This window comes from Rana temporaria, chromosome 3, assembly GCF_905171775.1.
Source record: "Rana temporaria chromosome 3, aRanTem1.1, whole genome shotgun sequence".
Lineage (NCBI taxonomy): Eukaryota > Metazoa > Chordata > Amphibia > Anura > Ranidae > Rana > Rana temporaria.
In genome coordinates, this window is record NC_053491.1 from 7,793,671 (window position 1) to 7,821,180 (window position 27,510).

Here is a 27,510-nt window from a genome sequence, read left to right on the forward strand (position 1 = left end):
ACAGCGCTGAAAACTAAAAATTGGTCTGGGCAGGAAGGGGGTGAAAATGCCCGGTATGGAAGGGGTTAAAATCACTGCTCCAGAAAAAACGACCGTTTTTAAAACCTTTTTCCATTGATACATGTTCCCTGGGGCAAGACCCGGGTCCCCAAACCCGTTTTCCGACAATAACTTGCATATTAGGCTTTAAAATTAGCACTTTTGTATTCGAACGTTCGAGTCCCATAGACGTCAATCGGGTTCTAAATGTTTGCGCGAACGTTCGGTCCGTTCGAAGGTTCTGGTGCGAACCGAACGAGGGGGGGGGGGGTGTTCGGCTCATCCCTATTATTGATGAGGTGACAGAAGACAGAAGCAGCCGGATGAATTCTTCAGTGTTTAGAGATATACTGCCAGCCCAGATTCAGCCAAATGCAGCAAAGTGGATTGGACGGCGCTTCACATTACAGATGGACAATGATCCTAAACACACTGCAAAAACAACCCAGGAACTTTTGAAGGAAAAGAAGTGGAATATCCTCCCATGTACCTAAGTATCACAGGCTCCTCCCATGTACCTAAGTATCACAGGCTCCTCCCATGTACCTAAGTATCACAGGCTCCTCCCATGTACATAAGTATCACAGGCTCCTCCCATGTACATAAGTATCTCAGGCTCCTCCCATGTACCTAAGTATCACAGGCTCCTCCCATGTACCTAAGTATCACAGGCTCCTCCCATGTACATAAGTATCACAGACTCCTCCCATGTACATAAGTATCACAGGCTCCTCCCATGTACATAAGTATCTCAGGCTCCTCCCATGTACATAAGTATCACAGGCTCCTCCCATGTACATAAGTATCACAGACTCCTCCCATGTACATAAGTATCACAGGCCCCTCCCATGTACATAAGTATCACAGGCTCCTTCCATGTACATAAGTATCACAGGCTCCTCCCACGTACATACGTATCACAGGCTCCTCCCATGTACATAAGTATCACAGGCTCCTCCCATGTACATAAGTATCAGACTCCTCCCATGCACATAAGTATCACAGACTCCTCCCATGTACATAAGTATCACAGGCTCCTCCCATGTACATAAGCATCACAGGCTCCTCCCATGTACATAAGTATCACAGGCTCCTCCCATGTACATAAGTATCACAGGCTCCTCCCATGTACATAAGTATCTCAGGCTCCTCCCATGTACATAAGTATCACAGGCTCCTCCCATGTACATAAGTATCACAGACTCCTCCCATGTACATAAGTATCACAGGCCCCTCCCATGTACATAAGTATCACAGGCTCCTTCCATGTACATAAGTATCACAGGCTCCTCCCACGTACATACGTATCACAGGCTCCTCCCATGTACATAAGTATCACAGGCTCCTCCCATGTACATAAGTATCAGACTCCTCCCATGTACATAAGTATCACAGACTCCTCCCATGTACATAAGTATCACAGGCTCCTCCCATGTACATAAGCATCACAGGCTCCTCCCATGTACATAAGTATCACAGGCTCCTCCCATGTACATAAGTATCACAGGCTCCTCCCATGTACATAAGTATCACAGGCTCCTCCCATGTACATAAGTATCAGACCCCTCCCATGTACATAAGTATCACAGACTCCTCCCATGTACATAAGTATCAGACCCCTCCCATGTTCATAAGTATCACAGGCTTCTCCCATGTACATAAGTATCACAGGCTCCTCCCATGTACATAAGTATCACAGACTCCTCCCATGTACATAAGTATCACAGACTCCACCCATATACATAAGTACTGATGCAAGTGGGGCTCTGATGGGGACCCTGATGTAAGGGGGGCTCTGATGGGGACCCTGATGTAAGGGGGGCTCTGATGGGGACCCTGATGTAGGGGGGCTCAGATGGGGACCTTGATGTAAGGGGGCTCAGATGGGGACCCTGATGTAAGGGGGGCTCAGGTGGGAACCCTGATGTAAAGGGGGCTCAGATGGGGACCCTGATGTAAAGGGGGCTCAGATGGGGACCTTGATGTAAGGGGGGCTCAGATGGGGACCCTGATGTAAAGGGGGCTCAGATGGGGACCTTGATGTAAGGGGGGCTCAGATGGGGACCTTGATGTAAGGGGGCTCAGATGGGGACCCTGATGTAAGGGGGGCTCAGGTGGGAACCCTGATGTTAGGGGGGCTCTGATATGGACCCTGATGTAAGGGGCGCTCTGATGGAGACCCTGATGTAAGGGGGGCTCAGATGGGGACCTTAATGTAAGGGGGCTCAGATGGGGACCCTGATGTAAGGGGGGCTCAGATGGGGACCTTGATGTAAGGGGGGACTCTGATGGGGACCCTGATGTAAGGGAGGCTCTCATATGGACCCTGATGTAAGGATGCTCAGATGGGGACCCTGATGTAAGGGGGGGCTCAGATGGGGACCCTGATGTAAGGGGGGCTTAGATGGGAACCCTGATGTAAGGGGGGCTCTAAAGTCTAATGGTGCTGCACCCCGACGCACAGCCAATGGTGTGAACACGCCCCGCCCGGCCTGATTGGTTTCACCATCTCAGGTTATAAACAGCGTTTTTTGTTTCATACGTTTGTGAAGTTGCACCAACCTACAATATATCAATGAAATATGAAATACACACAAACACATTTTTCGATCGATGATCCTTTACGCTGCACAGTGCCGCCACAATCCACTGCTTTGTATGGTGGAAATAAAAGGGAAAACACTCATTACATTAATAAAATACACGACTGATTGGCACTTCACTGTATGAATATTCATATGAAATGTGCAGCAGCTGGCGCGGGCGATACCCGCTTCTCATCCAATCTCTGACACTTCCAGCTGTCTGTAATTTCCAACCACTGTCTCCGGTGTGGAGGAGTTTTCATCCAGGATTTTTTTCTCATTCCATTAAATACCAAGTGCAGTTTAAGGTCTCGCTCACAGGTATCGGTGCACGCCCCATGAGGGCCGAGTACCTGCCAGGGACGTGCAGTCAGGGGTGGCCATGTGATGCGGAGCCTTCCCTTGCCATTTACATAATAATAATAAAAAAAGAACAATCGAGCTTCGAGGGTCGCAGCTCGGCGACCTGGGGTCACAGAGACCCCAAATTGAAGAGCCCAAGCTGAAGTCCTACCCCATCACGGGTCAACATTTGGGCCTCCTGCCACCTATGGTTCCTGGAGATACTGGCCTCCTTGCGCAGCCTGTGAAAAGCTACATACAGAGCGGCCAGTTTAAATACAAGCTGGCAAACTGTCTGCAAACTAAGGTCCACAGAGACATGGATGAGCGAGTTTGTGTTGACTGGCCTGCACAGAGTCCTGACCTCAACCCGATAGAACACCTTTGGTGATGAATTAGAGGCGAAGACTGCGAGCCAGGCCTTCTCGCCCAACATCAGTGCCTGACCTCACAAATGTGCTTATGGATGAACTGTCAAACATTCTCATAGACACCCTCCTAAACCTTGTGGACGGCCTTCCCAGAAGACTGTTATAGCTGCAAAGGGCGGGGCCAACTCAATACTGAACCCTGCGGACTAAGACTGGGAGGCCGTTAAGGCCTCATGCACACTTGACGTTTTTGCAGCTGCTGTTTTTGGCAGTAGACCTTTTTTTCTACATTGGCGTAAAATGAAGGATGGATGGCCGCACTCCAAACCAAACATATTGTCTTTATTTAAACGAACAGCAATAACATACCGGATCACAGCAACAGAAACAGGAGGATAACCGACGTTTCGCACTGACTTAGTGCTTATTCATCAGCCACGAATAAGCACTAAGTCAGTGCGAAACGTCGGTTATCCTCCTGTTTCTGTTGCTGTGATCCGGTATGTTTTTGCTGTTCGTTTAAATAAAGACAACCTGTTTGGTTTGGAGTGCGGCCATCCATCCTTCATTTTACGCCAATGCTTGCCTAGTGCACTGCCAGCACCCTTGGAATCCTACACCTGTGTATGACCCTATAGCAGACCCACCTTGAGCGGTGATTTTCCTTCTTCTATTGCTTTTGGATTTTAGACCTTTTTTTCTACAGTCAATAAACTCTCCATCATGTTATCCTATGTGTCCATGCACACACAGGCTGTTATCAGAAGTTTTGGGCAGTGGCTTTTTTGAGCAGTAAAAAAAAAAACTAGTGGGTTCTGAGAGACGTTTTTCAGCTGTAAAAACGCTGATAAATGTCAATAAACGCTGATAAACGTCAATAAACGCTGATAAACATCAATAAACGCTGATAAACATCAATAAACGCTGATATACATCAATAAACGCTGATAAACGCTGATAAACGGCAATAAACGCTTCTAAACGCTCAAAAACTTCACTCACCAGCGTTTTTTTTTACGTTTTTGATCCATTGAGGCCTAAAGTTCATGTGCGTGTTTCTTTCTGTATGTTTTATTATTTCATCCTTCAATAAAGCAATCCTAATTGTACATGACCTAAAAATGGCTGTCCAAAAATCAGCCAACGAGGTAAAGGGGCAGATCCACAAAGAGAGTACGCCGGCTGATACACCGGCGTACTTTCAAATTTCCCGCGCCGTATCTTTGGTTTGAATCCTCAAACCAAGATACGACGGCTTCTGGGTTAGATCCGACAGGCGTACGGCTTCGTACGCCTTCGGATTGTAGATGCAATACTTTGGCGTCCTCTGGGTGGAGTTTGCGTCGTTTTCCGCGTCGGGTATGCAAATTAGCTATTTCCGTCGATCCACGAACGTACGCGCGGCCGTCGCATTCTCTTACGTCGTCTGTTGTCGGCTTTTTTGCGGCGTATAGTTAAAGCTGCTTTTTTGCGGCGTATAGTTAGACTTGCCATGTTAAAGTATGGCCGTCGTTCCCGCGTCAAATTTTTTATTTTTTTTTGCGTAAGTCGTCCGTGAATCGGGATGGACGTAATTCACGTCTAAGTTAAAAAAATGACGTTGTTGCAACGTCATTTCGCGCAATGCACGGCGGGAAATTTCGAAACGGAGCATGCGCAGTGCATTCGGCGCGGGGACGCGCTTCATTTAAATGAAACACGCCCCCTAATCGCCGATTTGAATTCCGCCGCCAGAAATACACTACGCCGCCGTAACTTACAGCGCAAAATCTTTGAGGATTTGAAAGAACGCCAGGTAAGGTATGGCGGCGTAGCGTGTCTCTCATACGCTGCGCGGGTGCAGATCTATATGGATCTGCCCCAAAGTATCTACAAATATGAATTCCTGAGTGTTCCCCGATCTTGCCGATCAAAAATAGAAAATGAATAAAACGGAGATGAATGTCAGAGGGCTGTGCTGGGAGCCCTGCGCTCCGATTTACAGGAAAATACGCATTCCTCTACATGACAATATCTGACCCCCATTGTACGACGTCCTCTCGTTCTTCTCTCCCCTTTTCCTCTATTTGTTGCTTCTCCATCCATCCTCGGTGGCATTGCGTTCCTTCAAGGACGAGGTGACATCAAACACCCCGTCACATCAATGAATATGAACATCTGAGGGGGGGGGGGGAAGGAAGGCTCGCTCCATCCGAAGCAATGATGAAATTTCAGCTGACAGCGTGACATAAAAGCAATCTCCTGATTATAACGTGGCCTGAGGGGACACACTGTCCGGACGAAACGCGCCGAGCGCGCTCACAGCTTCCACTATTAAAGGGCGCCTACAGTGAAAGTCTGCGGAAGGCTCACATGCAGACATGTGCGGGTCATTTCATTTCCAAAGTGAAATTCTGACAAATTTTTTCGTTATGGGGAAATTTGGATGTATCCGGTATTTACAAATTGCAATAGTAACGGAATTATGCCCGGTACACACAATCCGATTATCGGACGAATGATCGTCCATTTTTTTTTGTATGCTATCTGACGTGAGAATAGAAAGAATAGAACCATTTCCCAAAATTCAAATAAAATAAATTTGAATAGAATAGAAAAGACTAGATTAGAATAGAAAAAGAATAGCGTTGACTGGGATAAAATAGAAAAGAATAGAAAAGAAAAGAATAGAATAGAAAAGAATAGAATAGAAAATAATAGAATAGAAAAAAAACAATAGAATAGAAGAATGCAATATTGTGCTTAGGCATTCATATTTTGTTTTTACTCTTACATCAAGGGGTTAAAGGGGATGGTTGCAGGTGGATGGAAAGGTGTCTCAGCTGCCTGTTTTTACCTCCCCCCCCCCCCAGGTGCAGCTGTAAAGTAAACGGATACAAACGTGAATACAATGTTGAGCAGCAGATTGGACAATACCAGAAGCGGAGTCTGGTCTCTAGAATGGGATTCTGTATTTCGGGTAATGATTGGACAATACCAGAAGCGGAGTCTGGTCTCTGGAATGGGATTCTGTATTTCGGATAATGATTGGACAATACCAGAAGCGGAGTCTGGTCTCTGGAATGGGATTCTGTATTTCGGATAATGATTGGACAATACCAGAAGCGGAGTCTGGTCTCTGGAATGGGATTCTGTATTTCCGATAATGATTGCACAATACCAGAAGTGGAGTCTGGAATGGGATTCTGTATTTCTGGTAATGATTGGACAATACCAGAAGTGGAATCTGGTCTCTGGAATGGGATTCTGTATTTCGGATAATGATTGGACAATACCAGAAGTGGAGTCTGGTCTCTGGAATGGGATTCTGTATTTCGGATAATGATTGGACAATACCAGAAGTGGAGTCTGGTCTCTGGAATGGGATTCTGTATTTCGGATAATGATTGGACAATACCAGAAGCGGAGTCTGGTCTCTGGAATGGGATTCTGTATTTTGGATAATGATTGGACAATACCAGAAGTGGAATCTGGTCTCTGGAATGGGATTCTGTATTTCGGATAATGATTGGACAATACCAGAAGTGGAGTCTAGTTTCTGGAATGGGATTCTGTATTTCGGATAATGATTGAGCAATACCAGAAGCGGAGTCTGGTCTCTGGAATGGGATTCTGTATTTCGGATAATGATTGGACAATACCAGAAGCGGAGTCTGGTCTCTGGAATGGGATTCTGTATTTCGGATAATGATTGGACAATACCAGAAGCGGAGTCTGGTCTCTGGAATGGGATTCTGTATTTCGGATAATGATTGGACAATACCAGAAGTGGAGTCTGGTCTCTGGAATGGGATTCTGTATTTCGGATAATGATTGGACAATACCAGAAGTGGAGTCTGGTCTCTGGAATGGGATTCTGTATTTCGGATAATGATTGGACAATACCAGAAGCGGAGTCTGGTCTCTGGAATGGGATTCTGTATTTTGGATAATGATTGGACAATACCAGAAGTGGAATCTGGTCTCTGGAATGGGATTCTGTATTTCGGATAATGATTGGACAATACCAGAAGTGGAGTCTAGTTTCTGGAATGGGATTCTGTATTTCGGATAATGATTGAGCAATACCAGAAGCGGAGTCTGGTCTCTGGAATGGGATTCTGTATTTCGGATAATGATTGGACAATATCGGAAGTGGAGTCTGGTCTCTGGAATGGGATTCTGTATTGAGGATAATGATTGGACAATACCAGAAGTGGAGTCTGGTCTCTGGAATGGGATTCTGTATTTCGGATAATGATTGGAATTTGGACAATACCAGAAGTGGAGTCTGGAATGGGATTCTGTATTTCGGATAATGATTGGACAATACCAGAAGCGGAGTCTGGTCTCTGGAATGGGATTCTGTATTTCGGATAATGATTGGACAATACCAGAAGCGGAGTCTGGTCTCTGGAATGGGATTCTGTATTTCGGATAATGATTGGACAATACCAGAAGCGGAGTCTGGTCTCTGGAATGGGATTCTGTATTTTGAATAATGATTGGACAATACCAGAAGCGGAGTCTGGTCTCTGGAATGGGATTCTGTATTTCGGATAATGATTGGACAATACCGGAAACGGAGTCTGGTCTCTGGAATGGGATTCTGTATTTAGGATAATGATTGGACAATACCAGAAGCAGAGTCTGGTCTCTGGAATGGGATTCTGTATTTAGGATAATGATTGGACAATACCAGAAGCGGAGTCTGGTCTCTGGAGTGGGATTCTGTAATTCGGATAATGATTGGACAATACCAGAAGCAGAGGCTGGTCTCTGGATTGGGATTCTGTATTTCGGATAATGATTGGACAATACCAGAAGCGGAGTCTGGTCTCTGGAATGGGATTCTGTATTTCCGATAATGATTGGACAATACCAGAAGCGGAGTCTGGTCTCTGGAATGGGATTCTGTATTTCGGATAATGATTGGACAATACCAGAAGTGGAGTCTGGAATGGGATTCTGTATTTCGGATAATGATTGGACAATACCAGAAGTGGAGTCTGGTCTCTGGAATGGGATTCTGTATTTCGGATAATGATTGGACAATACCAGAAGCGGAGTCTGGAATGGGATTCTGTATTTCGGATAATGATTGGACAATACCAGAAGCGGAGTCTGGTCTCTGGAATGGGATTCTGTATTTCGGATTATGATTGGACAATACAAGAAGTGGAGTCTGGTCTCTGGAATGGGATTCTGTATTTCGGATAATGATTGGACAATACCAGAAGCGGAGTCTGGTCTCTGGAATGGGATTCTGTATTTTGGATAATGATTGGACAATACCAGAAGCGGAGTCTGGTCTCTGGAGTAAGATTCTGTAATTCGGATAATGATTGGACAATACCAGAAGTGGAGTCTGGTCTCTGGAATGGGATTCTGTATTTCGGATAATGATTGGACAATACCAGAAGCAGAGTCTGGTCTCTGGAATGGGATTCTGTATTTCGGATAACGATTGGACAATACCAGAAGCAGAGTCTGGTCTCTGGAATGGGATTCTGTATTTCGGATAATGATTGGACAATACCAGAAGCGGAGTCTGGTCTCTGGAATGGGATTCTGTATTTCCGATAATGATTGGACAATACCAGAAGCGGAGTCTGGTCTCTGGAATGGGATTCTGTATTTCGGATAATGATTGGACAATACGAGAAGTGGAGTCTGGAATGGGATTCTGTATTTCGGATAATGATTGGACAATACCAGAAGCGGAGTCTGGTCTCTGGAATGAGATTCTGTATTTCGGATAATGATTGGACAATACCAGAAGTGGAGTCTGGTCTCTGGAATGGGATTCTGTATTTCGGATAATGATTGGACAATACCAGAAGCGGAGTCTGGTCTCTGGAATGGGATTCTGTATTTCGGATAATGATTGGACAATACCAGAAGCGGAGTATGGTCTCTGGAATGGGATTCTGTAATTCGGATAATGATTGGACAATACCAGAAGCGGAGTCTGGTCTCTGGAATGGGATTCTGTATTTCGGATAATGATTGGACAATACCAGAAGCGGAGTCTGGAATGGGATTCTGTATTTCGGATAATGATTGGACAATACCAGAAGTGGAGTCTGGAATGGGATTCTGTATTTCGGATAATGATTGGACAATACCAGAAGCGGAGTCTGGTCTCTGGAATGGGATTCTGTATTTCGGATAATGATTGGACAATACCAGAAGCGGAGTCTGGTCTCTGGAATTGGATTCTGTATTTTGGATAATGATTGGACAATACCAGAAGTGGAGTCTGGTCTCTGGAATGGGATTCTGTATTTCGGATAATGATTGGACAATACCAGAAGTGGAGTCTGGAATGGGATTCTGTATTTCGGATAATGATTGGACAATACCAGAAGCGGAGTCTGGTCTCTGGAATGGGATTCTGTATTTCGGATAATGATTGGAATTTGGACAATACCAGAAGTGGAGTCTGGAATGGGATTCTGTATTTCGGATAATGATTGGACAATACCAGAAGCGGAGTCTGGAATGGGATTCTGTATTTCGGATAATGATTGGACAATACCAGAAGCGGAGTCTGGTCTCTGGAATGGGATTCTGTATTTCGGATTATGATTGGACAATACCAGAAGTGGAGTCTGGTCTCTGGAATGGGATTCTGTATTTCGGATAATGATTGGACAATACCAGAAGTGGAGTCTGGTCTCTGGAATGGGATTCTGTATTTCGGATAATGATTGGACAATACCAGAAGTGGAGTCTGGTCTCTGGAATGGGATTCTGTATTTCGGATAATGATTGGACAATACCAGAAGTGGAGTCTGGAATGGGATTCTGTATTTCGGATAATGATTGGACAATACCAGAAGCGGAGTCTGGTCTCTGGAATGGGATTCTGTATTTCGGATAATGATTGGACAATACCAGAAGTGGAGTCTGGTCGCTGGAATGGGATTCTGTATTTCGGATAATGATTGGACAATACCAGAAGCGGAGTCTGGTCTCTGGAATGGGATTCTGTATTTCGGATTATGATTGGACAATACCAGAAGTGGAGTCTGGTCTCTGGAATGGGATTCTGTATTTCGGATAATGATTGGACAATACCAGAAGTGGAGTCTGGTCTCTGGAATGAGATTCTGTATTTCGGATAATGATTGGACAATACCAGAAGTGGAGTCTGGTCTCTGGAATGGGATTCTGTATTTCGGATAATGATTGGACAATACCAGAAGTGGAGTCTGGAATGGGATTCTGTATTTCGGATAATGATTGGACAATACCAGAAGCGGAGTCTGGTCTCTGGAATGGGATTCTGTATTTCGGATAATGATTGGACAATACCAGAAGTGGAGTCTGGTCTCTGGAGTGGGATTCTGTATTTTGGAAAATGATTGGACAATACCAGAAGCGGAGTCTGGTCTCTGGAATGGGATTCTGTATTTTGGATAATGATTGGACAATACCAGAAGTGGAGTCTAGAATGGGATTCTGTATTTCGGATAATTATTGGGCAATACCAGAAGCGGAGTCTGGTCTCTGGAATGGGATTCTGTATTTCGGATAATGATTGGACAATACCAGAAGCGGAGTCTGGTCTCTGGAATGGGATTCTGTATTTCGGATAATGATTGGACAAAACCAGAAGCAGAGTCTGGTCTCTGGAATGGGATTCTGAATTTAGGATAATGATTGGACAATACCAGAAGCGGAGTCTGGTCTCTGGAGTGGGATTCTGTAATTCGGATAATGATTGGCCAAACCAGAAGCGGAGTCTGGTCTCTGGAATGGGATTCTGTATTTCGGATAATGATTGGACAATACCAGAAGTGGAGTCTGGAATGGGATTCTGTATTTCGGATAATGATTGGACAATACCAGAAGCGGAGTCTGGTCTCTGGAATGGGATTCTGTATTTTGGATAATGATTGGACAATACCAGAAGTGGAGTCTGGAATGGGATTCTGTATTTCGGATAATGATTGGACAATACCAGAAGCGGAGTCTGGTCTCTGGAATGGGATTCTGTATTTCGGATAATGATTGGAATTTGGACAATACCAGAAGTGGAGTCTGGAATGGGATTCTGTATTTCGGATAATGATTGGACAATACCAGAAGCGGAGTCTGGTCTCTGGAATGGGATTCTGTATTTCAGATAATGATTGGACAATACCAGAAGCGGAGTCTGGTCTCTGGAATGGGATTCTGTATTTCGGATAATGATTGGACAATACCAGAAGTGGAGTCTGGTCTCTGGAATGGGATTCTGTATTTCGGATAATGATTGGACAATACCAGAAGCGGAGTCTGGAATGGGATTCTGTATTTCGGATAATGATTGGACAATACCAGAAGCGGAGTCTGGTCTCTGGAATGGGATTCTGTATTTCGGATAATGATTGGATAATACCAGAAGCGGAGTCTGGTCTCTGGAATGGGATTCTGTATTTCGGATAATGATTGGACAATACCAGAAGCGAAGTCTGGTCTCTGGAATGGGATTCAGTATTTCGGATAATGATTGGATAATACCAGAAGCGGAGTCTGGTCTCTGGAACGGAATTCTGTATTTCGGATAATGATTGGACAATACCAGAAGCGGAGTCTGGTCTCTGGAATGGGATTCTGTATTTCGGATAATGATTGGACAATACCAGAAGTGGAGTCTGGAATGGGATTCTGTATTTCGGATAATGATTGGACAATACCAGAAGCGGAGTCTGGTCTCTGGAATGGGATTCTGTATTCCGGATAATGATTGGACAATACCAGAAGTGGAGTCTGGAATGGGATTCTGTATTTCGGGTTAATGATTGGACAATACCAGAAGTGGAGTCTGGTCTCTGGAATGGGATTCTGTATTTCGGATAATGATTGGACAATACCAGAAGCGGAGTCTGGTCTCTGGAATGGGATTCTGTATTTCGGATAATGATTGGACAATACCAGAAGCGGAGTCTGGTCTCTGGAATGGGATTCTGTATTTCGGATAATGATTGGACAATACCAGAAGCGGAGTCTGGAATGGGATTCTGTATTTCGGATAATGATTGGACAATACCAGAAGCGGAGTCTGGTCTCTGGAATGGGATTCTGTATTTCGGATAATGATTGGACAATACCAGAAGCGGAGTCTGGTCTCTGGAACGGGATTCTGTATTTCGGATAATGATTGGACAATACCAGAAGCGGAGTCTGGTCTCTGAAATGGGATTCTGTATTACGGATAATGATTGGATAATACCAGAAGCGGAGTCTGGAATGGGATTCTGTATTTCGGATAATGATTGGACAATACCAGAAGCGGAGTCTGGTCTCTGAAATGGGATTCTGTATTACGGATAATGATTGGATAATACCAGAAGCGGAGTCTGGTCTCTGGAATGGGATTCTGTATTTCGGATAATGATTGGACAATACCAGAAGTGGAGTCTGGTCTCTGGAATGGGATTCTGTATTTCGGATAATGATTGGACAATACCAGAAGCGGAGTCTGGAATGGGATTCTGTATTTCGGATAATGATTGGACAATACCAGAAGCGGAGTCTGGTCTCTGAAATGGGATTCTGTATTACGGATAATGATTGGATAATACCAGAAGCGGAGTCTGGTCTCTGGAATGGGATTCTGTATTTCGGATAATGATTGGACAATACCAGAAGTGGAGTCTGGTCTCTGGAATGGGATTCTGTATTTCGGATAATGATTGGACAACACCAGAAGTGGAGTCTGGTCTCTGGAATGGGATTCTGTATTACGGATAATGATTGGATAATACCAGAAGCGGAGTCTGGTCTCTGGAATGGGATTCTGTATTTCGGATAATGATTGGACAATACCAGAAGTGGAGTCTGGTCTCTGGAATGGGATTCTGTATTTTGGATAATGATTGGACAATACCAGAAGCGGAGTCTGGAATGGGATTCTGTATTTCGGATAATGATTGGACAATACCAGAAGCGGAGTCTGGTCTCTGAAATGGGATTCTGTATTACGGATAATGATTGGATAATACCAGAAGCGGAGTCTGGTCTCTGGAATGGGATTCTGTATTTCGGATAATGATTGGACAATACCAGAAGTGGAGTCTGGTCTCTGGAATGGGATTCTGTATTTCGGATAATGATTGGACAATACCAGAAGTGGAGTCTGGTCTCTGGAATGGGATTCTGTATTTCGGATAATGATTGGACAATACCAGAAGCGGAGTCTGGAATGGGATTCTGTATTTCGGATAATGATTGGACAATACCAGAAGCGGAGTCTGGTCTCTGGAATGGGATTCTGTATTTCGGATAATGATTGGACAATACCAGAAGTGGAGTCTGGTCTCTGGAATGGGATTCTGTATTTCGGATAATGATTGGACAATACCAGAAGCGGAGTCTGGAATGGGATTCTGTATTTCGGATAATGATTGGACAATACCAGAAGCGGAGTCTGGTCTCTGGAATGGGATTCTGTATTTCGGATAATGATTGGATAATACCAGAAGCGGAGTCTGGTCTCTGGAATGGGATTCTGTATTTCGGATAATGATTGGACAATACCAGAAGCGAAGTCTGGTCTCTGGAATGGGATTCAGTATTTCGGATAATGATTGGACAATACCAGAAGCGGAGTCTGGTCTCTGGAACGGAATTCTGTATTTCGGATAATGATTGGACAATACCAGAAGCGGAGTCTGGTCTCTGGAATGGGATTCTGTATTTCGGATAATGATTGGACAATACCAGAAGTGGAGTCTGGAATGGGATTCTGTATTTCGGATAATGATTGGACAATACCAGAAGCGGAGTCTGGTCTCTGGAATGAGATTCAGTATTCCGGATAATGATTGGACAATACCAGAAGTGGAGTCTGGAATGGGATTCTGTATTTCGGGTTAATGATTGGACAATACCAGAAGTGGAGTCTGGTCTCTGGAATGGGATTCTGTATTTCGGATAATGATTGGACAACACCAGAAGTGGAGTCTGGTCTCTGGAATGGGATTCTGTATTACGGATAATGATTGGATAATACCAGAAGCGGAGTCTGGTCTCTGGAATGGGATTCTGTATTTCGGATAATGATTGGATAATACCAGAAGCGGAGTCTGGTCTCTGGAATGGGATTCTGTATTTCGGATAATGATTGGACAATACCAGAAGTGGAGTCTGGTCTCTGGAATGGGATTCTGTATTTCGGATAATGATTGGACAATACCAGAAGCGGAGTCTGGTCTCTGGAATGGGATTCTGTATTTCGGATAATGATTGGACAATACCAGAAGCGGAGTCTGGTCTCTGGAATGGGATTCTGTATTTCGGATAATGATTGGACAATACCAGAAGCGGAGTCTGGAATGGGATTCTGTATTTCGGATAATGATTGGACAATACCAGAAGCGGAGTCTGGTCTCTGGAATGGGATTCTGTATTTCGGATAATGATTGGACAATACCAGAAGCGGAGTCTGGTCTCTGGAACGGGATTCTGTATTTCGGATAATGATTGGACAATACCAGAAGCGGAGTCTGGTCTCTGAAATGGGATTCTGTATTACGGATAATGATTGGATAATACCAGAAGCGGAGTCTGGAATGGGATTCTGTATTTCGGATAATGATTGGACAATACCAGAAGCGGAGTCTGGTCTCTGAAATGGGATTCTGTATTACGGATAATGATTGGATAATACCAGAAGCGGAGTCTGGTCTCTGGAATGGGATTCTGTATTTCGGATAATGATTGGACAATACCAGAAGTGGAGTCTGGTCTCTGGAATGGGATTCTGTATTTCGGATAATGATTGGACAATACCAGAAGCGGAGTCTGGAATGGGATTCTGTATTTCGGATAATGATTGGACAATACCAGAAGCGGAGTCTGGTCTCTGAAATGGGATTCTGTATTACGGATAATGATTGGATAATACCAGAAGCGGAGTCTGGTCTCTGGAATGGGATTCTGTATTTCGGATAATGATTGGACAATACCAGAAGTGGAGTCTGGTCTCTGGAATGGGATTCTGTATTTCGGATAATGATTGGACAACACCAGAAGTGGAGTCTGGTCTCTGGAATGGGATTCTGTATTACGGATAATGATTGGATAATACCAGAAGCGGAGTCTGGTCTCTGGAATGGGATTCTGTATTTCGGATAATGATTGGACAATACCAGAAGTGGAGTCTGGTCTCTGGAATGGGATTCTGTATTTTGGATAATGATTGGACAATACCAGAAGCGGAGTCTGGAATGGGATTCTGTATTTCGGATAATGATTGGACAATACCAGAAGCGGAGTCTGGTCTCTGAAATGGGATTCTGTATTACGGATAATGATTGGATAATACCAGAAGCGGAGTCTGGTCTCTGGAATGGGATTCTGTATTTCGGATAATGATTGGACAATACCAGAAGTGGAGTCTGGTCTCTGGAATGGGATTCTGTATTTTGGATAATGATTGGACAATACCAGAAGTGGAGTCTGGTCTCTGGAATGGGATTCTGTATTTCGGATAATGATTGGACAATACCAGAAGCGGAGTCTGGAATGGGATTCTGTATTTCGGATAATGATTGGACAATACCAGAAGCGGAGTCTGGTCTCTGGAATGGGATTCTGTATTTCGGATAATGATTGGACAATACCGGAAACGGAGTCTGGTCTCTGGAATGGGATTCTGTATTTAGGATAATGATTGGACAATACCAGAAGCAGAGTCTGGTCTCTGGAATGGGATTCTGTATTTAGGATAATGATTGGACAATACCAGAAGCGGAGTCTGGTCTCTGGAGTGGGATTCTGTAATTCGGATAATGATTGGACAATACCAGAAGCAGAGGCTGGTCTCTGGATTGGGATTCTGTATTTCGGATAATGATTGGACAATACCAGAAGCGGAGTCTGGTCTCTGGAATGGGATTCTGTATTTCCGATAATGATTGGACAATACCAGAAGCGGAGTCTGGTCTCTGGAATGGGATTCTGTATTTCGGATAATGATTGGACAATACCAGAAGTGGAGTCTGGAATGGGATTCTGTATTTCGGATAATGATTGGACAATACCAGAAGTGGAGTCTGGTCTCTGGAATGGGATTCTGTATTTCGGATAATGATTGGACAATACCAGAAGCGGAGTCTGGAATGGGATTCTGTATTTCGGATAATGATTGGACAATACCAGAAGCGGAGTCTGGTCTCTGGAATGGGATTCTGTATTTCGGATTATGATTGGACAATACAAGAAGTGGAGTCTGGTCTCTGGAATGGGATTCTGTATTTCGGATAATGATTGGACAATACCAGAAGCGGAGTCTGGTCTCTGGAATGGGATTCTGCATTTTGGATAATGATTGGACAATACCAGAAGCGGAGTCTGGTCTCTGGAGTAAGATTCTGTAATTCGGATAATGATTGGACAATACCAGAAGTGGAGTCTGGTCTCTGGAATGGGATTCTGTATTTCGGATAATGATTGGACAATACCAGAAGCGGAGTCTGGTCTCTGGAATGGGATTCTGTATTTCGGATTATGATTGGACAATACCAGAAGTGGAGTCTGGTCTCTGGAATGGGATTCTGTATTTCGGATAATGATTGGACAATACCAGAAGTGGAGTCTGGTCTCTGGAATGGGATTCTGTATTTCGGATAATGATTGGACAATACCAGAAGTGGAGTCTGGTCTCTGGAATGGGATTCTGTATTTCGGATAATGATTGGACAATACCAGAAGTGGAGTCTGGAATGGGATTCTGTATTTCGGATAATGATTGGACAATACCAGAAGCGGAGTCTGGTCTCTGGAATGGGATTCTGTATTTCGGATAATGATTGGACAATACCAGAAGTGGAGTCTGGTCGCTGGAATGGGATTCTGTATTTCGGATAATGATTGGACAATACCAGAAGCGGAGTCTGGTCTCTGGAATGGGATTCTGTATTTCGGATTATGATTGGACAATACCAGAAGTGGAGTCTGGTCTCTGGAATGGGATTCTGTATTTCGGATAATGATTGGACAATACCAGAAGTGGAATCTGGTCTCTGGAATGGGATTCTGTATTTCGGATTATGATTGGACAATACCAGAAGTGGAGTCTGGTCTCTGGAATGAGATTCTGTATTTCGGATAATGATTGGACAATACCAGAAGTGGAGTCTGGTCTCTGGAATGGGATTCTGTATTTCGGATAATGATTGGACAATACCAGAAGTGGAGTCTGGAATGGGATTCTGTATTTCGGATAATGATTGGACAATACCAGAAGCGGAGTCTGGTCTCTGGAATGGGATTCTGTATTTCGGATAATGATTGGACAATACCAGAAGTGGAGTCTGGTCTCTGGAGTGGGATTCTGTATTTTGGAAAATGATTGGACAATACCAGAAGTGGAGTCTGGTCTCTGGAATGGGATTCTGTATTTTGGATAATGATTGGACAATACCAGAAGTGGAGTCTGGTCTCTGGAATGGGATTCTGTATTTCGGATAATGATTGGACAATACCAGAAGTGGAGTCTAGAATGGGATTCTGTATTTCGGATAATTATTGGGCAATACCAGAAGCGGAGTCTGGTCTCTGGAATGGGATTCTGTATTTCGGATAATGATTGGACAATACCAGAAGCGGAGTCTGGTCTCTGGAATGGGATTCTGTATTTCGGATAATGATTGGACAATACCAGAAGCGGAGTCTGGTCTCTGGAATGGGATTCTGTATTTCGGATAATGATTGGACAATACCAGAAGTGGAGTCTGGAATGGGATTCTGTATTTTGGTTTAATGATTGGACAATACCAGAAGTGGAGTCTGGTCTCTGGAATGGGATTCTGTATTTCGGATAATGATTGGACAATACCAGAAGTGGAGTCTGGTCTCTGGAATGGGATTCTGTATTTCGGATAATGATTGGACAATACCAGAAGTGGAGTCTGGAATGGGATTCTGTATTTCGGATAATGATTGGATAATACCAGAAGCGGAGTCTGGTCTCTGGAATGGGATTCTGTATTTCGGATAATGATTGGATAATACCAGAAGCGGAGTCTGGTCTCTGGAATGGGATTCTGTATTTCGGATAATGATTGGACAATACCAGAAGCGGAGTCTGGTCTCTGGAATGGGATTCTGTATTTTCGGATAATGATTGGACAATACCAGAAGCGGAGTCTGGTCTCTGGAATGGGATTCTGTATTTTGGATAATTGTCTGTAAAGCGTTTTGCGTCTCACAATGTCGTCATTTATGGGGCACAGCGGGGGATACCCTCGTTCAGCACCGACAGATACGACCCCCGGGACCCGAGCCCATCCCCCGGGCCACACAGGACACGACGCGTTTAATTTGGGAGAGTGATGTGCTCATTAGTGAAGCGGCGTGTAAGTCGGAGGCGGGGCTCAGACACAGCGGGGAGATTATTTCATTCCTGATTGGACAGGGAGAGATTCTCATTTCACAATCTCGCTCTGCCACTTCCATACCGGGCACTTACGCCCCTTCCTGCCCTGGCCGATTTTCAGCTTTCAGCGCTGTTGTACTTTGAATGACAATTGCGCGGTCGTGCTACGCTGTACCCAAATTTTTATCATTTTGTTCCCACAAATAGAGCTTTCTTTTGGTGGTATTTGATCACCTCTGCGATTTTTATTTTTTGCGCAACAACTAAAAAAAGACCGAAAATTTTGAAAAAAATAAAGTTTTTATTTTTTTCTGTTATTTTGTGTGAGAAAAAGTACATTTTCTTCTTCGATTACGGGTACTGATATGGCGGCACTGATGGGCACCGGTGAGGCGGCACTGATGGGCACCGGTGAGGCGGCACTGATGGGCACTGATAGGCGGCACTGATGGACACTGATAGGCGGCGCTGGTATGCAGCACTGATGGGCACTCATAGGCGGCACTGATGGGCACTCATAGGCGACACTGGGCACTCATAGGCGACACTGATGGGCACTCATGGGTGGCACTGATGGGTACTTATGGGTGGAACAGATGGGCACTGGGCATGGGTGGGCACTGGGCATGGGTGGGCACTGAGAGGTGGCACTGATAGACACTGAGGGGTGGCACTGATGGACACTGAGGGGTGGCACTGATGGCATTACTGGGCATCACTTGAGCCCATGTTGCCAGTCAGTGCCCATTTGTGGGCACTGATTGGCATCTTTCTCATTTATTTTTATTTTTTACTGCCCCCTTCCCTGGTGGTCCAGTGTGGGCATCCGAGGGGGGGGGCTGCGCTGATAAACAATCAGCGCAAACCCCCCCTGTCAGGAGAGCCGCCGATCGGCTCTCCTCTACTCGCGTCTGTCAGACGCGAGTGAGGAAGAGCCATCAACGGCTCTTCCTGTTTACATCGTGATCAGCCGTGATTGGACACAGCTGATCACGTGGTAAAGGTCCTGCTGCGCGCCTCCACGGGCACGCGCCGGCATGAAATCCTGTAGGACGTCAATAGACGTCCAGTCAGGATTTCACAACCACTTCCCGAATGTCAATTGTCTATTGACCGGGCGGGAAGTGGTTAAAGGAGAAGTCTCGATTGGCTGGACTTCTCCGATGGATCACACGAGTTTAATTCATTCTGCGCTCCTGTGACCCATTTTCAGCAGACAGCGGGGTGAAGCCAGCCGTCAGCTGACGTCACAGAGTCGGTCCAGGCTCAGGAAAGGTCACGTCCATATGGATGGGATGAGATGCGGCCCGTCCATTAAGAGTGTGCGGGCGCCGCCCCTCCTCCCCTGTCCATCACCGCCCCCCCATCCATGTGTCCGGCCCCTTTCCGGACACCAGCGCATTGATTTCAATACGGGGGGGGGGGGGGGGTGGTGGGTTTTGAAGCACCGATTAGAGCCAGAGGCTCTAATAGGCTTCAATATAGGGTGGGCTCAGGTCGCAGAGAGTGTGCTCCGATCCCTCCCAGGTGTGTTACAACAGCAAATTAATATTCGCTGAAAGGGGCCGGACGCATGGATGGGGGGTGGCAATGGACAGGGTGCTGTGTAATGTAAATGGGTCCAGAGGTGCAGGGGCTGTGTAATGTAAACAGGTTCAGTGGTGCGGAGGCTGTGTAATGTAAAGGGGTCCAGAGGTGCAGGGGCTGTGTAATGTAAAGGGGGACAGAGGTGTGGGGGGCTGTGTAATGTAAAAGGGGACAGACGTGTGGGGGTTGTGTAATGTAAAGGGGGACAGAGGAGTAGGGGCTGAGTAATGTAAAGGGGGACAGAGGTGTGGGGGGCTGAGTAATGTAAAGGGGGACAGAGGTGTGGGGGGCTGTGTAATGTAAAGGGGGACAGAGGTGTGGGGGGGCTGTGTAATGTAAAGGGGGACAGAGGTGTGGGGGCTCAGTAATGTAAAGGGGGACAGAGGTGTGGGGGCTGAGTAATGTAAAGGGGGACAGAGGTGTGGGGGGCTGAGTAATGTAAAGGGGGACAGAGGTGTGGGGGCTGAGTAATGTAAAGGGGGACAGAGGTGTGGGGGCTGAGTAATGTAAAGGGGGACAGAGGTGTGGGGGGCTGAGTAATGTAAAGGGGTCCAGAGGTGCAGGGGCTGTGTAATGTAAAGGGGTCCAGAGGTGCAGGGGCTGTGTAATGTAAAGGGGGACAGAGGTGTGGGGGCTGAGTAATGTAAAGGGGGACAGAGGTGTGGGGGGCTGAGTAATGTAAAGGGGGACAGAGGTGTGGGGGCTGAGTAATGTAAAGGGGGACAGAGGTGTGGGGGGCTGAGTAATGTAAAGGGGGACAGAGGTGTGGGGGGCTGTGTAATGTAAAGGGGGACAGAGGGGTGGGGGGGCTGTGTAATGTAAAGGGGGACAGAGGTGTGGGGGGCTGTGTAATGTAAAGGGGGACAGAGGTGTGGGGGCTGAGTAATGTAAAGGGGGACAGAGGTGTGGGGGGCTGAGTAATGTAAAGGGGGACAGAGGTGTGGGGGCTGAGTAATGTAAAGGGGGACAGAGGTGTAGGGGCTGTGTAATGTAAAGGGGGACAGAGGTGTAGGGGCTGTGTAATGTAAAGGGGGACAGAGGTGTGGGGGCTGAGTAATGTAAAGGGGGACAGAGGTGTGGGGGCTGAGTAATGTAAAGGGGGACAGAGGTGTGGGGGGCTGAGTAATGTAAAGGGGGACAGAGGTGTGGGGGGCTGTGTAATGTAAAGGGGGACAGAGGTGTGGGGGGCTGAGTAATGTAAAGGGGGACAGAGGTGTGGGGGCTGAGTAATGTAAAGGGGGACAGAGGTGTGGGGGGCTGTGTAATGTAAAGGGGGACAGAGGTGTGGGGGGCTGTGTAATGTAAAGGGGGACAGAGGTGCGGGGGCTGTGTAATGTAAAGGGTGACAGAGGTGTGGGGGGCTGTGTAATGTAAAGGGGGACAGAGGTGCGGGGGGCTGTGTAATGTAAAGGGTGACAGAGGTGCAGGGGGGCTGTGTAATGTAAAGGGGGACAGAGGTGTGGGGGCTGTGTAATGTAAAGGGGGACAGAGGTGTGGGGGGCTGTGTAATGTAAAGGGGGACAGAGGTGTGGGGGGCTGTGTAATGTAAAGGGGGACAGAGGTGCAGGGGGGCTGTGTAATGTAAAGGGTGACAGAGGTGCGGGGGGCTGTGTAATGTAAAGGGTGACAGAGGTGCAGGGGGGGCTGTGTAATGTAAAGGGGGACAGAGGTGCAGGGGGGGCTGTGTAATGTAAAGGGGGACAGAGGTGCGGGGGGGGGGTGTGTAATGTAAAGGGTGACAGAGGTGCAGGGGGGGCTGTGTAATGTAAAGGGGGACAGAGGTGCGGGGGGGGGGCTGTGTAATGTAAAGGGGGACAGAGGTGCGGGGGGGCTGTGTAATGTAAAGGGGGACAGAGGTGCGGGGGGGCTGTGTATAGTCATCTTCACTTATTAGCAGTTGAATGCGGCCCTCCGTACATTCACATACATTGAATTTGGCTCTTAAGTGGGAAAAGGTTGCTAAACCCCTGAGTAAAAGGATTAGTTACCAAAGGGCCAGATAAAGGTGAGCAAAGGGCCACTGCAGGCCGCAGTTTTAAAACCACTGCTTTAGACTTTGGGGGGGGGGGGAGGGGGGCAGCCTGTGACCATTGGGAGTAGAAAACGTCCCAACATCAGTTGGAAAAATAATGCCCCATAGTTTGTTTCAGTGGGAGTTATGCCGCGTACACACGGTCGTTTTATGCGATGTAAAAAAACGACGTTTTTAAAAACGTCAATTTCATTGACCGTGTGCGGGGGAAAACGTCGCTTTATGTCTTGTAAAAAACGACCAAAAAAAATTGAAGCATGCTTCAATTTTATGTGTCGTTTTTCAAAACGTCGTTTTTTGTGTCACAGAAATTGACCGTGTGTAGCAAAAAACGACATTTAAACCGACGTTTTTACACCCGCGCATGCCCAGAAGCTAGTTATGAAGCGAGCTTCAATGGAAAAAACGTGGTGAACGTAACCTCGCTTTGCTAGAACATTGTGAAAAAACGATGGTGTGTAGGCAAAATTGAAAATTGAAGTTTAAAAAATGTCGTTTTTTACTTCACAGAAAACGTTGTTTTTTTACATCGCATAAAACGACCGTCTGTACGCGGCATAAGAGTCATTGGCTGTTGGCGCTATATAAATCTGTATTATAATAATAATAATACTTATGGGCACCGAAAGGCATCACTGATGGGTACTGACAGGCATCACTGATGGGCACTGACAGGCATCACTGATGGGCACTGACAGGCATCACTGAAGAGCACTGACAGGCATCACTGGTGGGCACTGACAGGCATCACTGATGGGCACTGACAGGCATCACTGGTGGGCACTGACAGGCATCACTGATGGGCACTGACAGGCATCACTGAAGAGCACTGACAGGCATCACTGGTGGGCAGTGTGGGCACTGACAGACATCACTGATGGGCACCGACAGGGATCACTGGTGAGCACTGACAGGCATCACTGATGGGCACTGACAGGCATCACTGGTGGGCACTGACAGGCATCACTGATGGGTACTGACAGGCATCACTGAAGAGCACTGACAGGCATCACTGAAGAGCACTGACAGGCATCACTGATGGGCACTGACAGGCATCACTGAAGAGCACTGACAGGCATCACTGGTGGGCACTGACAGGCATCACTGATGGGTACTGACAGGCATCACTGAAGAGCACTGACAGGCATCACTGAAGAGCACTGACAGGCATCACTGATGGGCACTGACAGGCATCACTGATGGGCACTGACAGGCATCACTGGTGGGCACTGACAGGCATCACTGGTGGGCACTGACAGGCATCACTGATGGGCACTGACAGGAATCACTGATGGGCACTGACAGGCATCACTGTAGGGCACTGACAGGCATCACTGATGAGCACTGACAGGCATCACTGGTGGGCACTGACAGGCATCACTGGTGGGCACTGACAGGCATCACTGGAGGGCACTGACAGGCATTACTGATGAGCACTGACAGGCATCACTGATGAGCACTGACAGGCATCACTGATGAGCACTGACAGGCATCACTGGTGGGCACTGACAGGCATCACTGATGGGCACTGACAGGCATCACTGATGGGCACTGACAGGCATCACTGATGGGCACTGACAGGCATCACTGATGGGCACTGCTGTGGCTGCCCTGATGATCAGTATAGATGTTCCCTGTGTGGATTTTCCAGTTATCGATTCTCCTCTCCTCGCAGTCAGCATGAGGAGATGAATGACGATAACCGGCAAATCCTATTCACACTGTGATCAGCTGTAATTGGACACACCTGGTCACATGGTAAAGAGCTGCTGTGATTGGCTCTTTACCGATATCAGTGATCAGATGTGTCCGAAGGACGCGGCGATCACAGATCGGTGCTAATACATGCCGCAGGGGGCATGTGTCACAGAAGGATCTCCAGAGAAGCCCTCCCTCCCAGCAATGTGAGCCTCCGCCATCTTCCAGCTATAGCGCGGGCAGGAGGGGGTTAAAGCTTGCACTTGTTGCTGTAATATTGTATGACAGACTTTTTTTGTAATGACCACCATTATATTCTCCAGGGTCTCTGTTATTAAAAAAATATATCATGTTTTGTGGGTTTTAAGTAATCTTCAGGCCTAAAATTATAAATAGGTCCCTAGGGGTGTAGAAATAACTTCCGCCCTTACTTCCGCACCACTTCCTGGAATCCTGTGCAGTAAGCCACGCCCCCGGGAGACTGACAGCGCGGCCATGACAACGAATGCGGAACAGCGCCGCGCATGCGCAGAGTAGTTACTCTCTTTTTTTTCCTCCTGATCCTCAACTCAACTTCCGGGCGGAGTCCACCCGGCCCCGTCAGCCAATCTGTGCTTCGTGAACCCGGGCGCCCCGCCCCTGCTGTGTAAGCGCCGCCCCGTCCCCCGGGTCAGCAGGTTAGGCGGCGCGGTGTACGGGGAGATCGGTGATCGGTAGGCCTGAGGGCGGACATGGTCGGGTTCGGAGCCCCGAGGCGGACGGGCCGCCTCCCCCCATTCGTCCTGGTGGCGCTGCTGGCGGTGATCGGCCTCTTGGCCTTCAATTACTGGAGCGTCTCGTCCCGGCAGGCCGCCCTCCTGGAGGATCTCTCCGCTCTGCAGGAGCAAGTCCAGCGGACGGAGGTGGCCCGGAGCCGGCTGGAGAAAAGACACTCCGACCTGATGGTGCAATCCGAGAGCGGGAGGAGGCAGCTGGAGCAACGCCTGGGAGAGTGCCGGAGTGTGGAGGAGAGGCTGCAGAGCCGGGAGGCGGAGGCCCAGAGGTGCGAGGCCGAGAGGGTGAGTACCTACCCCCTACCTTCATACCCCCCCTACCTACCGTCATGCCCCCCCTACATACCGGGAGGCGGAGGCCCAGAGGTGCGAGGCCGAGAGGGTGAGTACCTACCGAACTACCCCCCCCTACCTACCTTCATACCCCCCCTACCTACATACCCCCCTATATACCGGGAGGTGCGAGGCCGAGAGGGTGAGTACCTACCTACATACCCCCCTACCTACCTACATACCCCCCCACCTACCTTCATACCCCCCCTACCTACCTTCATACCCCCCTATATACCTTCATACCCCCCTACCTACCCCTCTATATACCGGGAGGCCGAGGCCCAGAGGTGCGAGGCCGAGAGGGTGAGTACCTACCGAACTACCCCCCCCCCTACCTACCTTCATGCCCCCCCTACCTACCTTCATACCCCTCCCTACCTACCTACATACCCCCCCTACCTACCTTCATACCCCCCCTACCTACCCCTCTATATGCCAGGAGGTGCGAGGCCCAGAGGTGCGAGGCCGAGAGGGTGAGTACCTACCGAACTACCCCCCCTACCTACCTTCATACCCCCCCTACCTACATACCCCCATATATACCGGGAGGTGGAGGCCCAGAGGTGCGAGGCCGAGAGGGTGAGTACCTACCTTCATACCCCCCCCACCTACCTTCATACCCCCCCCACCTACCTTCATACCCCCCCTACCTACCTTCATACCCCCCCTACCTACCTTCATACCCCCCTATATACCTTCATACCCCCCTACCTACCCCTCTATATACCGGGAGGCCGAGGCCCAGAGGTGCGAGGCCGAGAGGGTGAGTACCTACCGAACTACCCCCCCCTACCTACCTTCATGCCCCCCTACCTACCTTCATACCCCTCCCTACCTACCTACATACCCCCCCTACCTACCTTCATACCCCCCCTACCTACCCCTCTATATGCCAGGAGGTGCGAGGCCGAGAGGGTGAGTACCTACCGAACTACCTACCTACATACCCCCCTACCTACATACCCCCCTACCTACATACCCCCCTACCTACATACCCCCCTATATACCGGGAGGTGGAGGCCCAGAGGTGCGAGGCCGAGAGGGTGAGTACCTACCGAACTACCCCCACTACCTATCTACATACCCCCTACCTACCGAACTACCCCCCTACCTACCGAACTACCCCCCTACCTACCCCTCTATATACCGGGAGGCCTAGAGGTGCGAGGCCGAGAGGGTGAGTACCTACCGGACTACCTACCTTCATACCCCCCTACCTACATACCCCCCTATATACCGGGAGGCGGAGGCCCAGAGGTGCGAGGCCGAGAGGGTGAGTACCTACCGGACTACCTACCTTCATACCCCCCTACCTACATACCCCCCTATATACCGGGAGGTGGAGGCCCAGAGGTGCGAGGCCGAGAGGGTGAGTACCTACCGAACTACCCCCACTACCTATCTACATACCCCCTACCTACCGAACTACCCCCCTACCTACCGAACTACCCCCCTACCTACCCCTCTATATACCGGGAGGCCGAGGCCTAGAGGTGCGAGGCCGAGAGGGTGAGTACCTACCGGACTACCTACCTTCATACCCCCCTACCTACATACCCCCCTATATACCGGGAGGCGGAGGCCCAGAGGTGCGAGGCCGAGAGGGTGAGTACCTACCGGACTACCTACCTTCATACCCCCCTACCTACATACCCCCCTATATACCGGGAGGTGGAGGCCCAGAGGTGCGAGGCCGAGAGGGTGAGTACCTACCGAACTACCCCCACTACCTATCTACATACCCCCTACCTACCGAACTACCCCCCTACCTACCCCTCTATATACCGGGAGGCCGAGGCCTAGAGGTGCGAGGCCGAGAGGGTGAGTACCTACCGGACTACCTACCTTCATACCCCCCTACCTACATACCCCCCTATATACCGGGAGGTGGAGGCCCAGAGGTGCGAGGCCGAGAGGGTGAGTACCTACCTTCATACTCCCCCTACCTACCTTCATACTCCCCCTACCTACCTTCATACCCCCCTACCTACCTTCATACCCCCCTACCTACCTTCATACCCCCCTACCTACCCCTCTATATACCGGGAGGCGGAGGCCCAGAGGTGCGAGGCCGAGAGGGTGAGTACCTACCGAACTACCTACCTACATACCCCCCTATATACCGGGAGGTGGAGGCCCAGAGGTGCGAGGCTGAGTACCTACCGAACTACCTACCTTCATACCCCCCCCTACCTACCTTCATACCCCCCCTACCTACCTTCATACCCCCCTACCTACCCCTCTATATACCGGGAGGCGGAGGCCCAGAGGTGCGAGGCCGAGAGGGTGAGTACCTACCTTCATACCCCCCCTACCTACCTTCATACCCCCCCTACCTACCTTCATACCCCCCTACCTACCCCTCTATATACCGGGAGGTGGAGGCCCAGAGGTGCGA

General features: G+C 48.0%; 1 protein-coding gene across 2 annotated transcripts in view; it reads left to right on the top strand.

Moving 5' to 3' along the window:
- The first annotated feature begins 24,646 nt into the window (after positions 1–24,646).
- Positions 24,647–27,510, top strand: part of GOLM2 (golgi membrane protein 2) — a 66,707-nt gene continuing 63,843 nt past the window's right edge. For both annotated transcript variants that reach the window (XM_040342197.1, XM_040342198.1), the window contains exon 1: positions 24,647–25,064. In XM_040342197.1, coding sequence (XP_040198131.1) covers positions 24,738–25,064 — 327 coding nt within the window. In that variant the 5' untranslated portion in view covers positions 24,647–24,737. The remainder of the gene's footprint in view (positions 25,065–27,510) is intronic.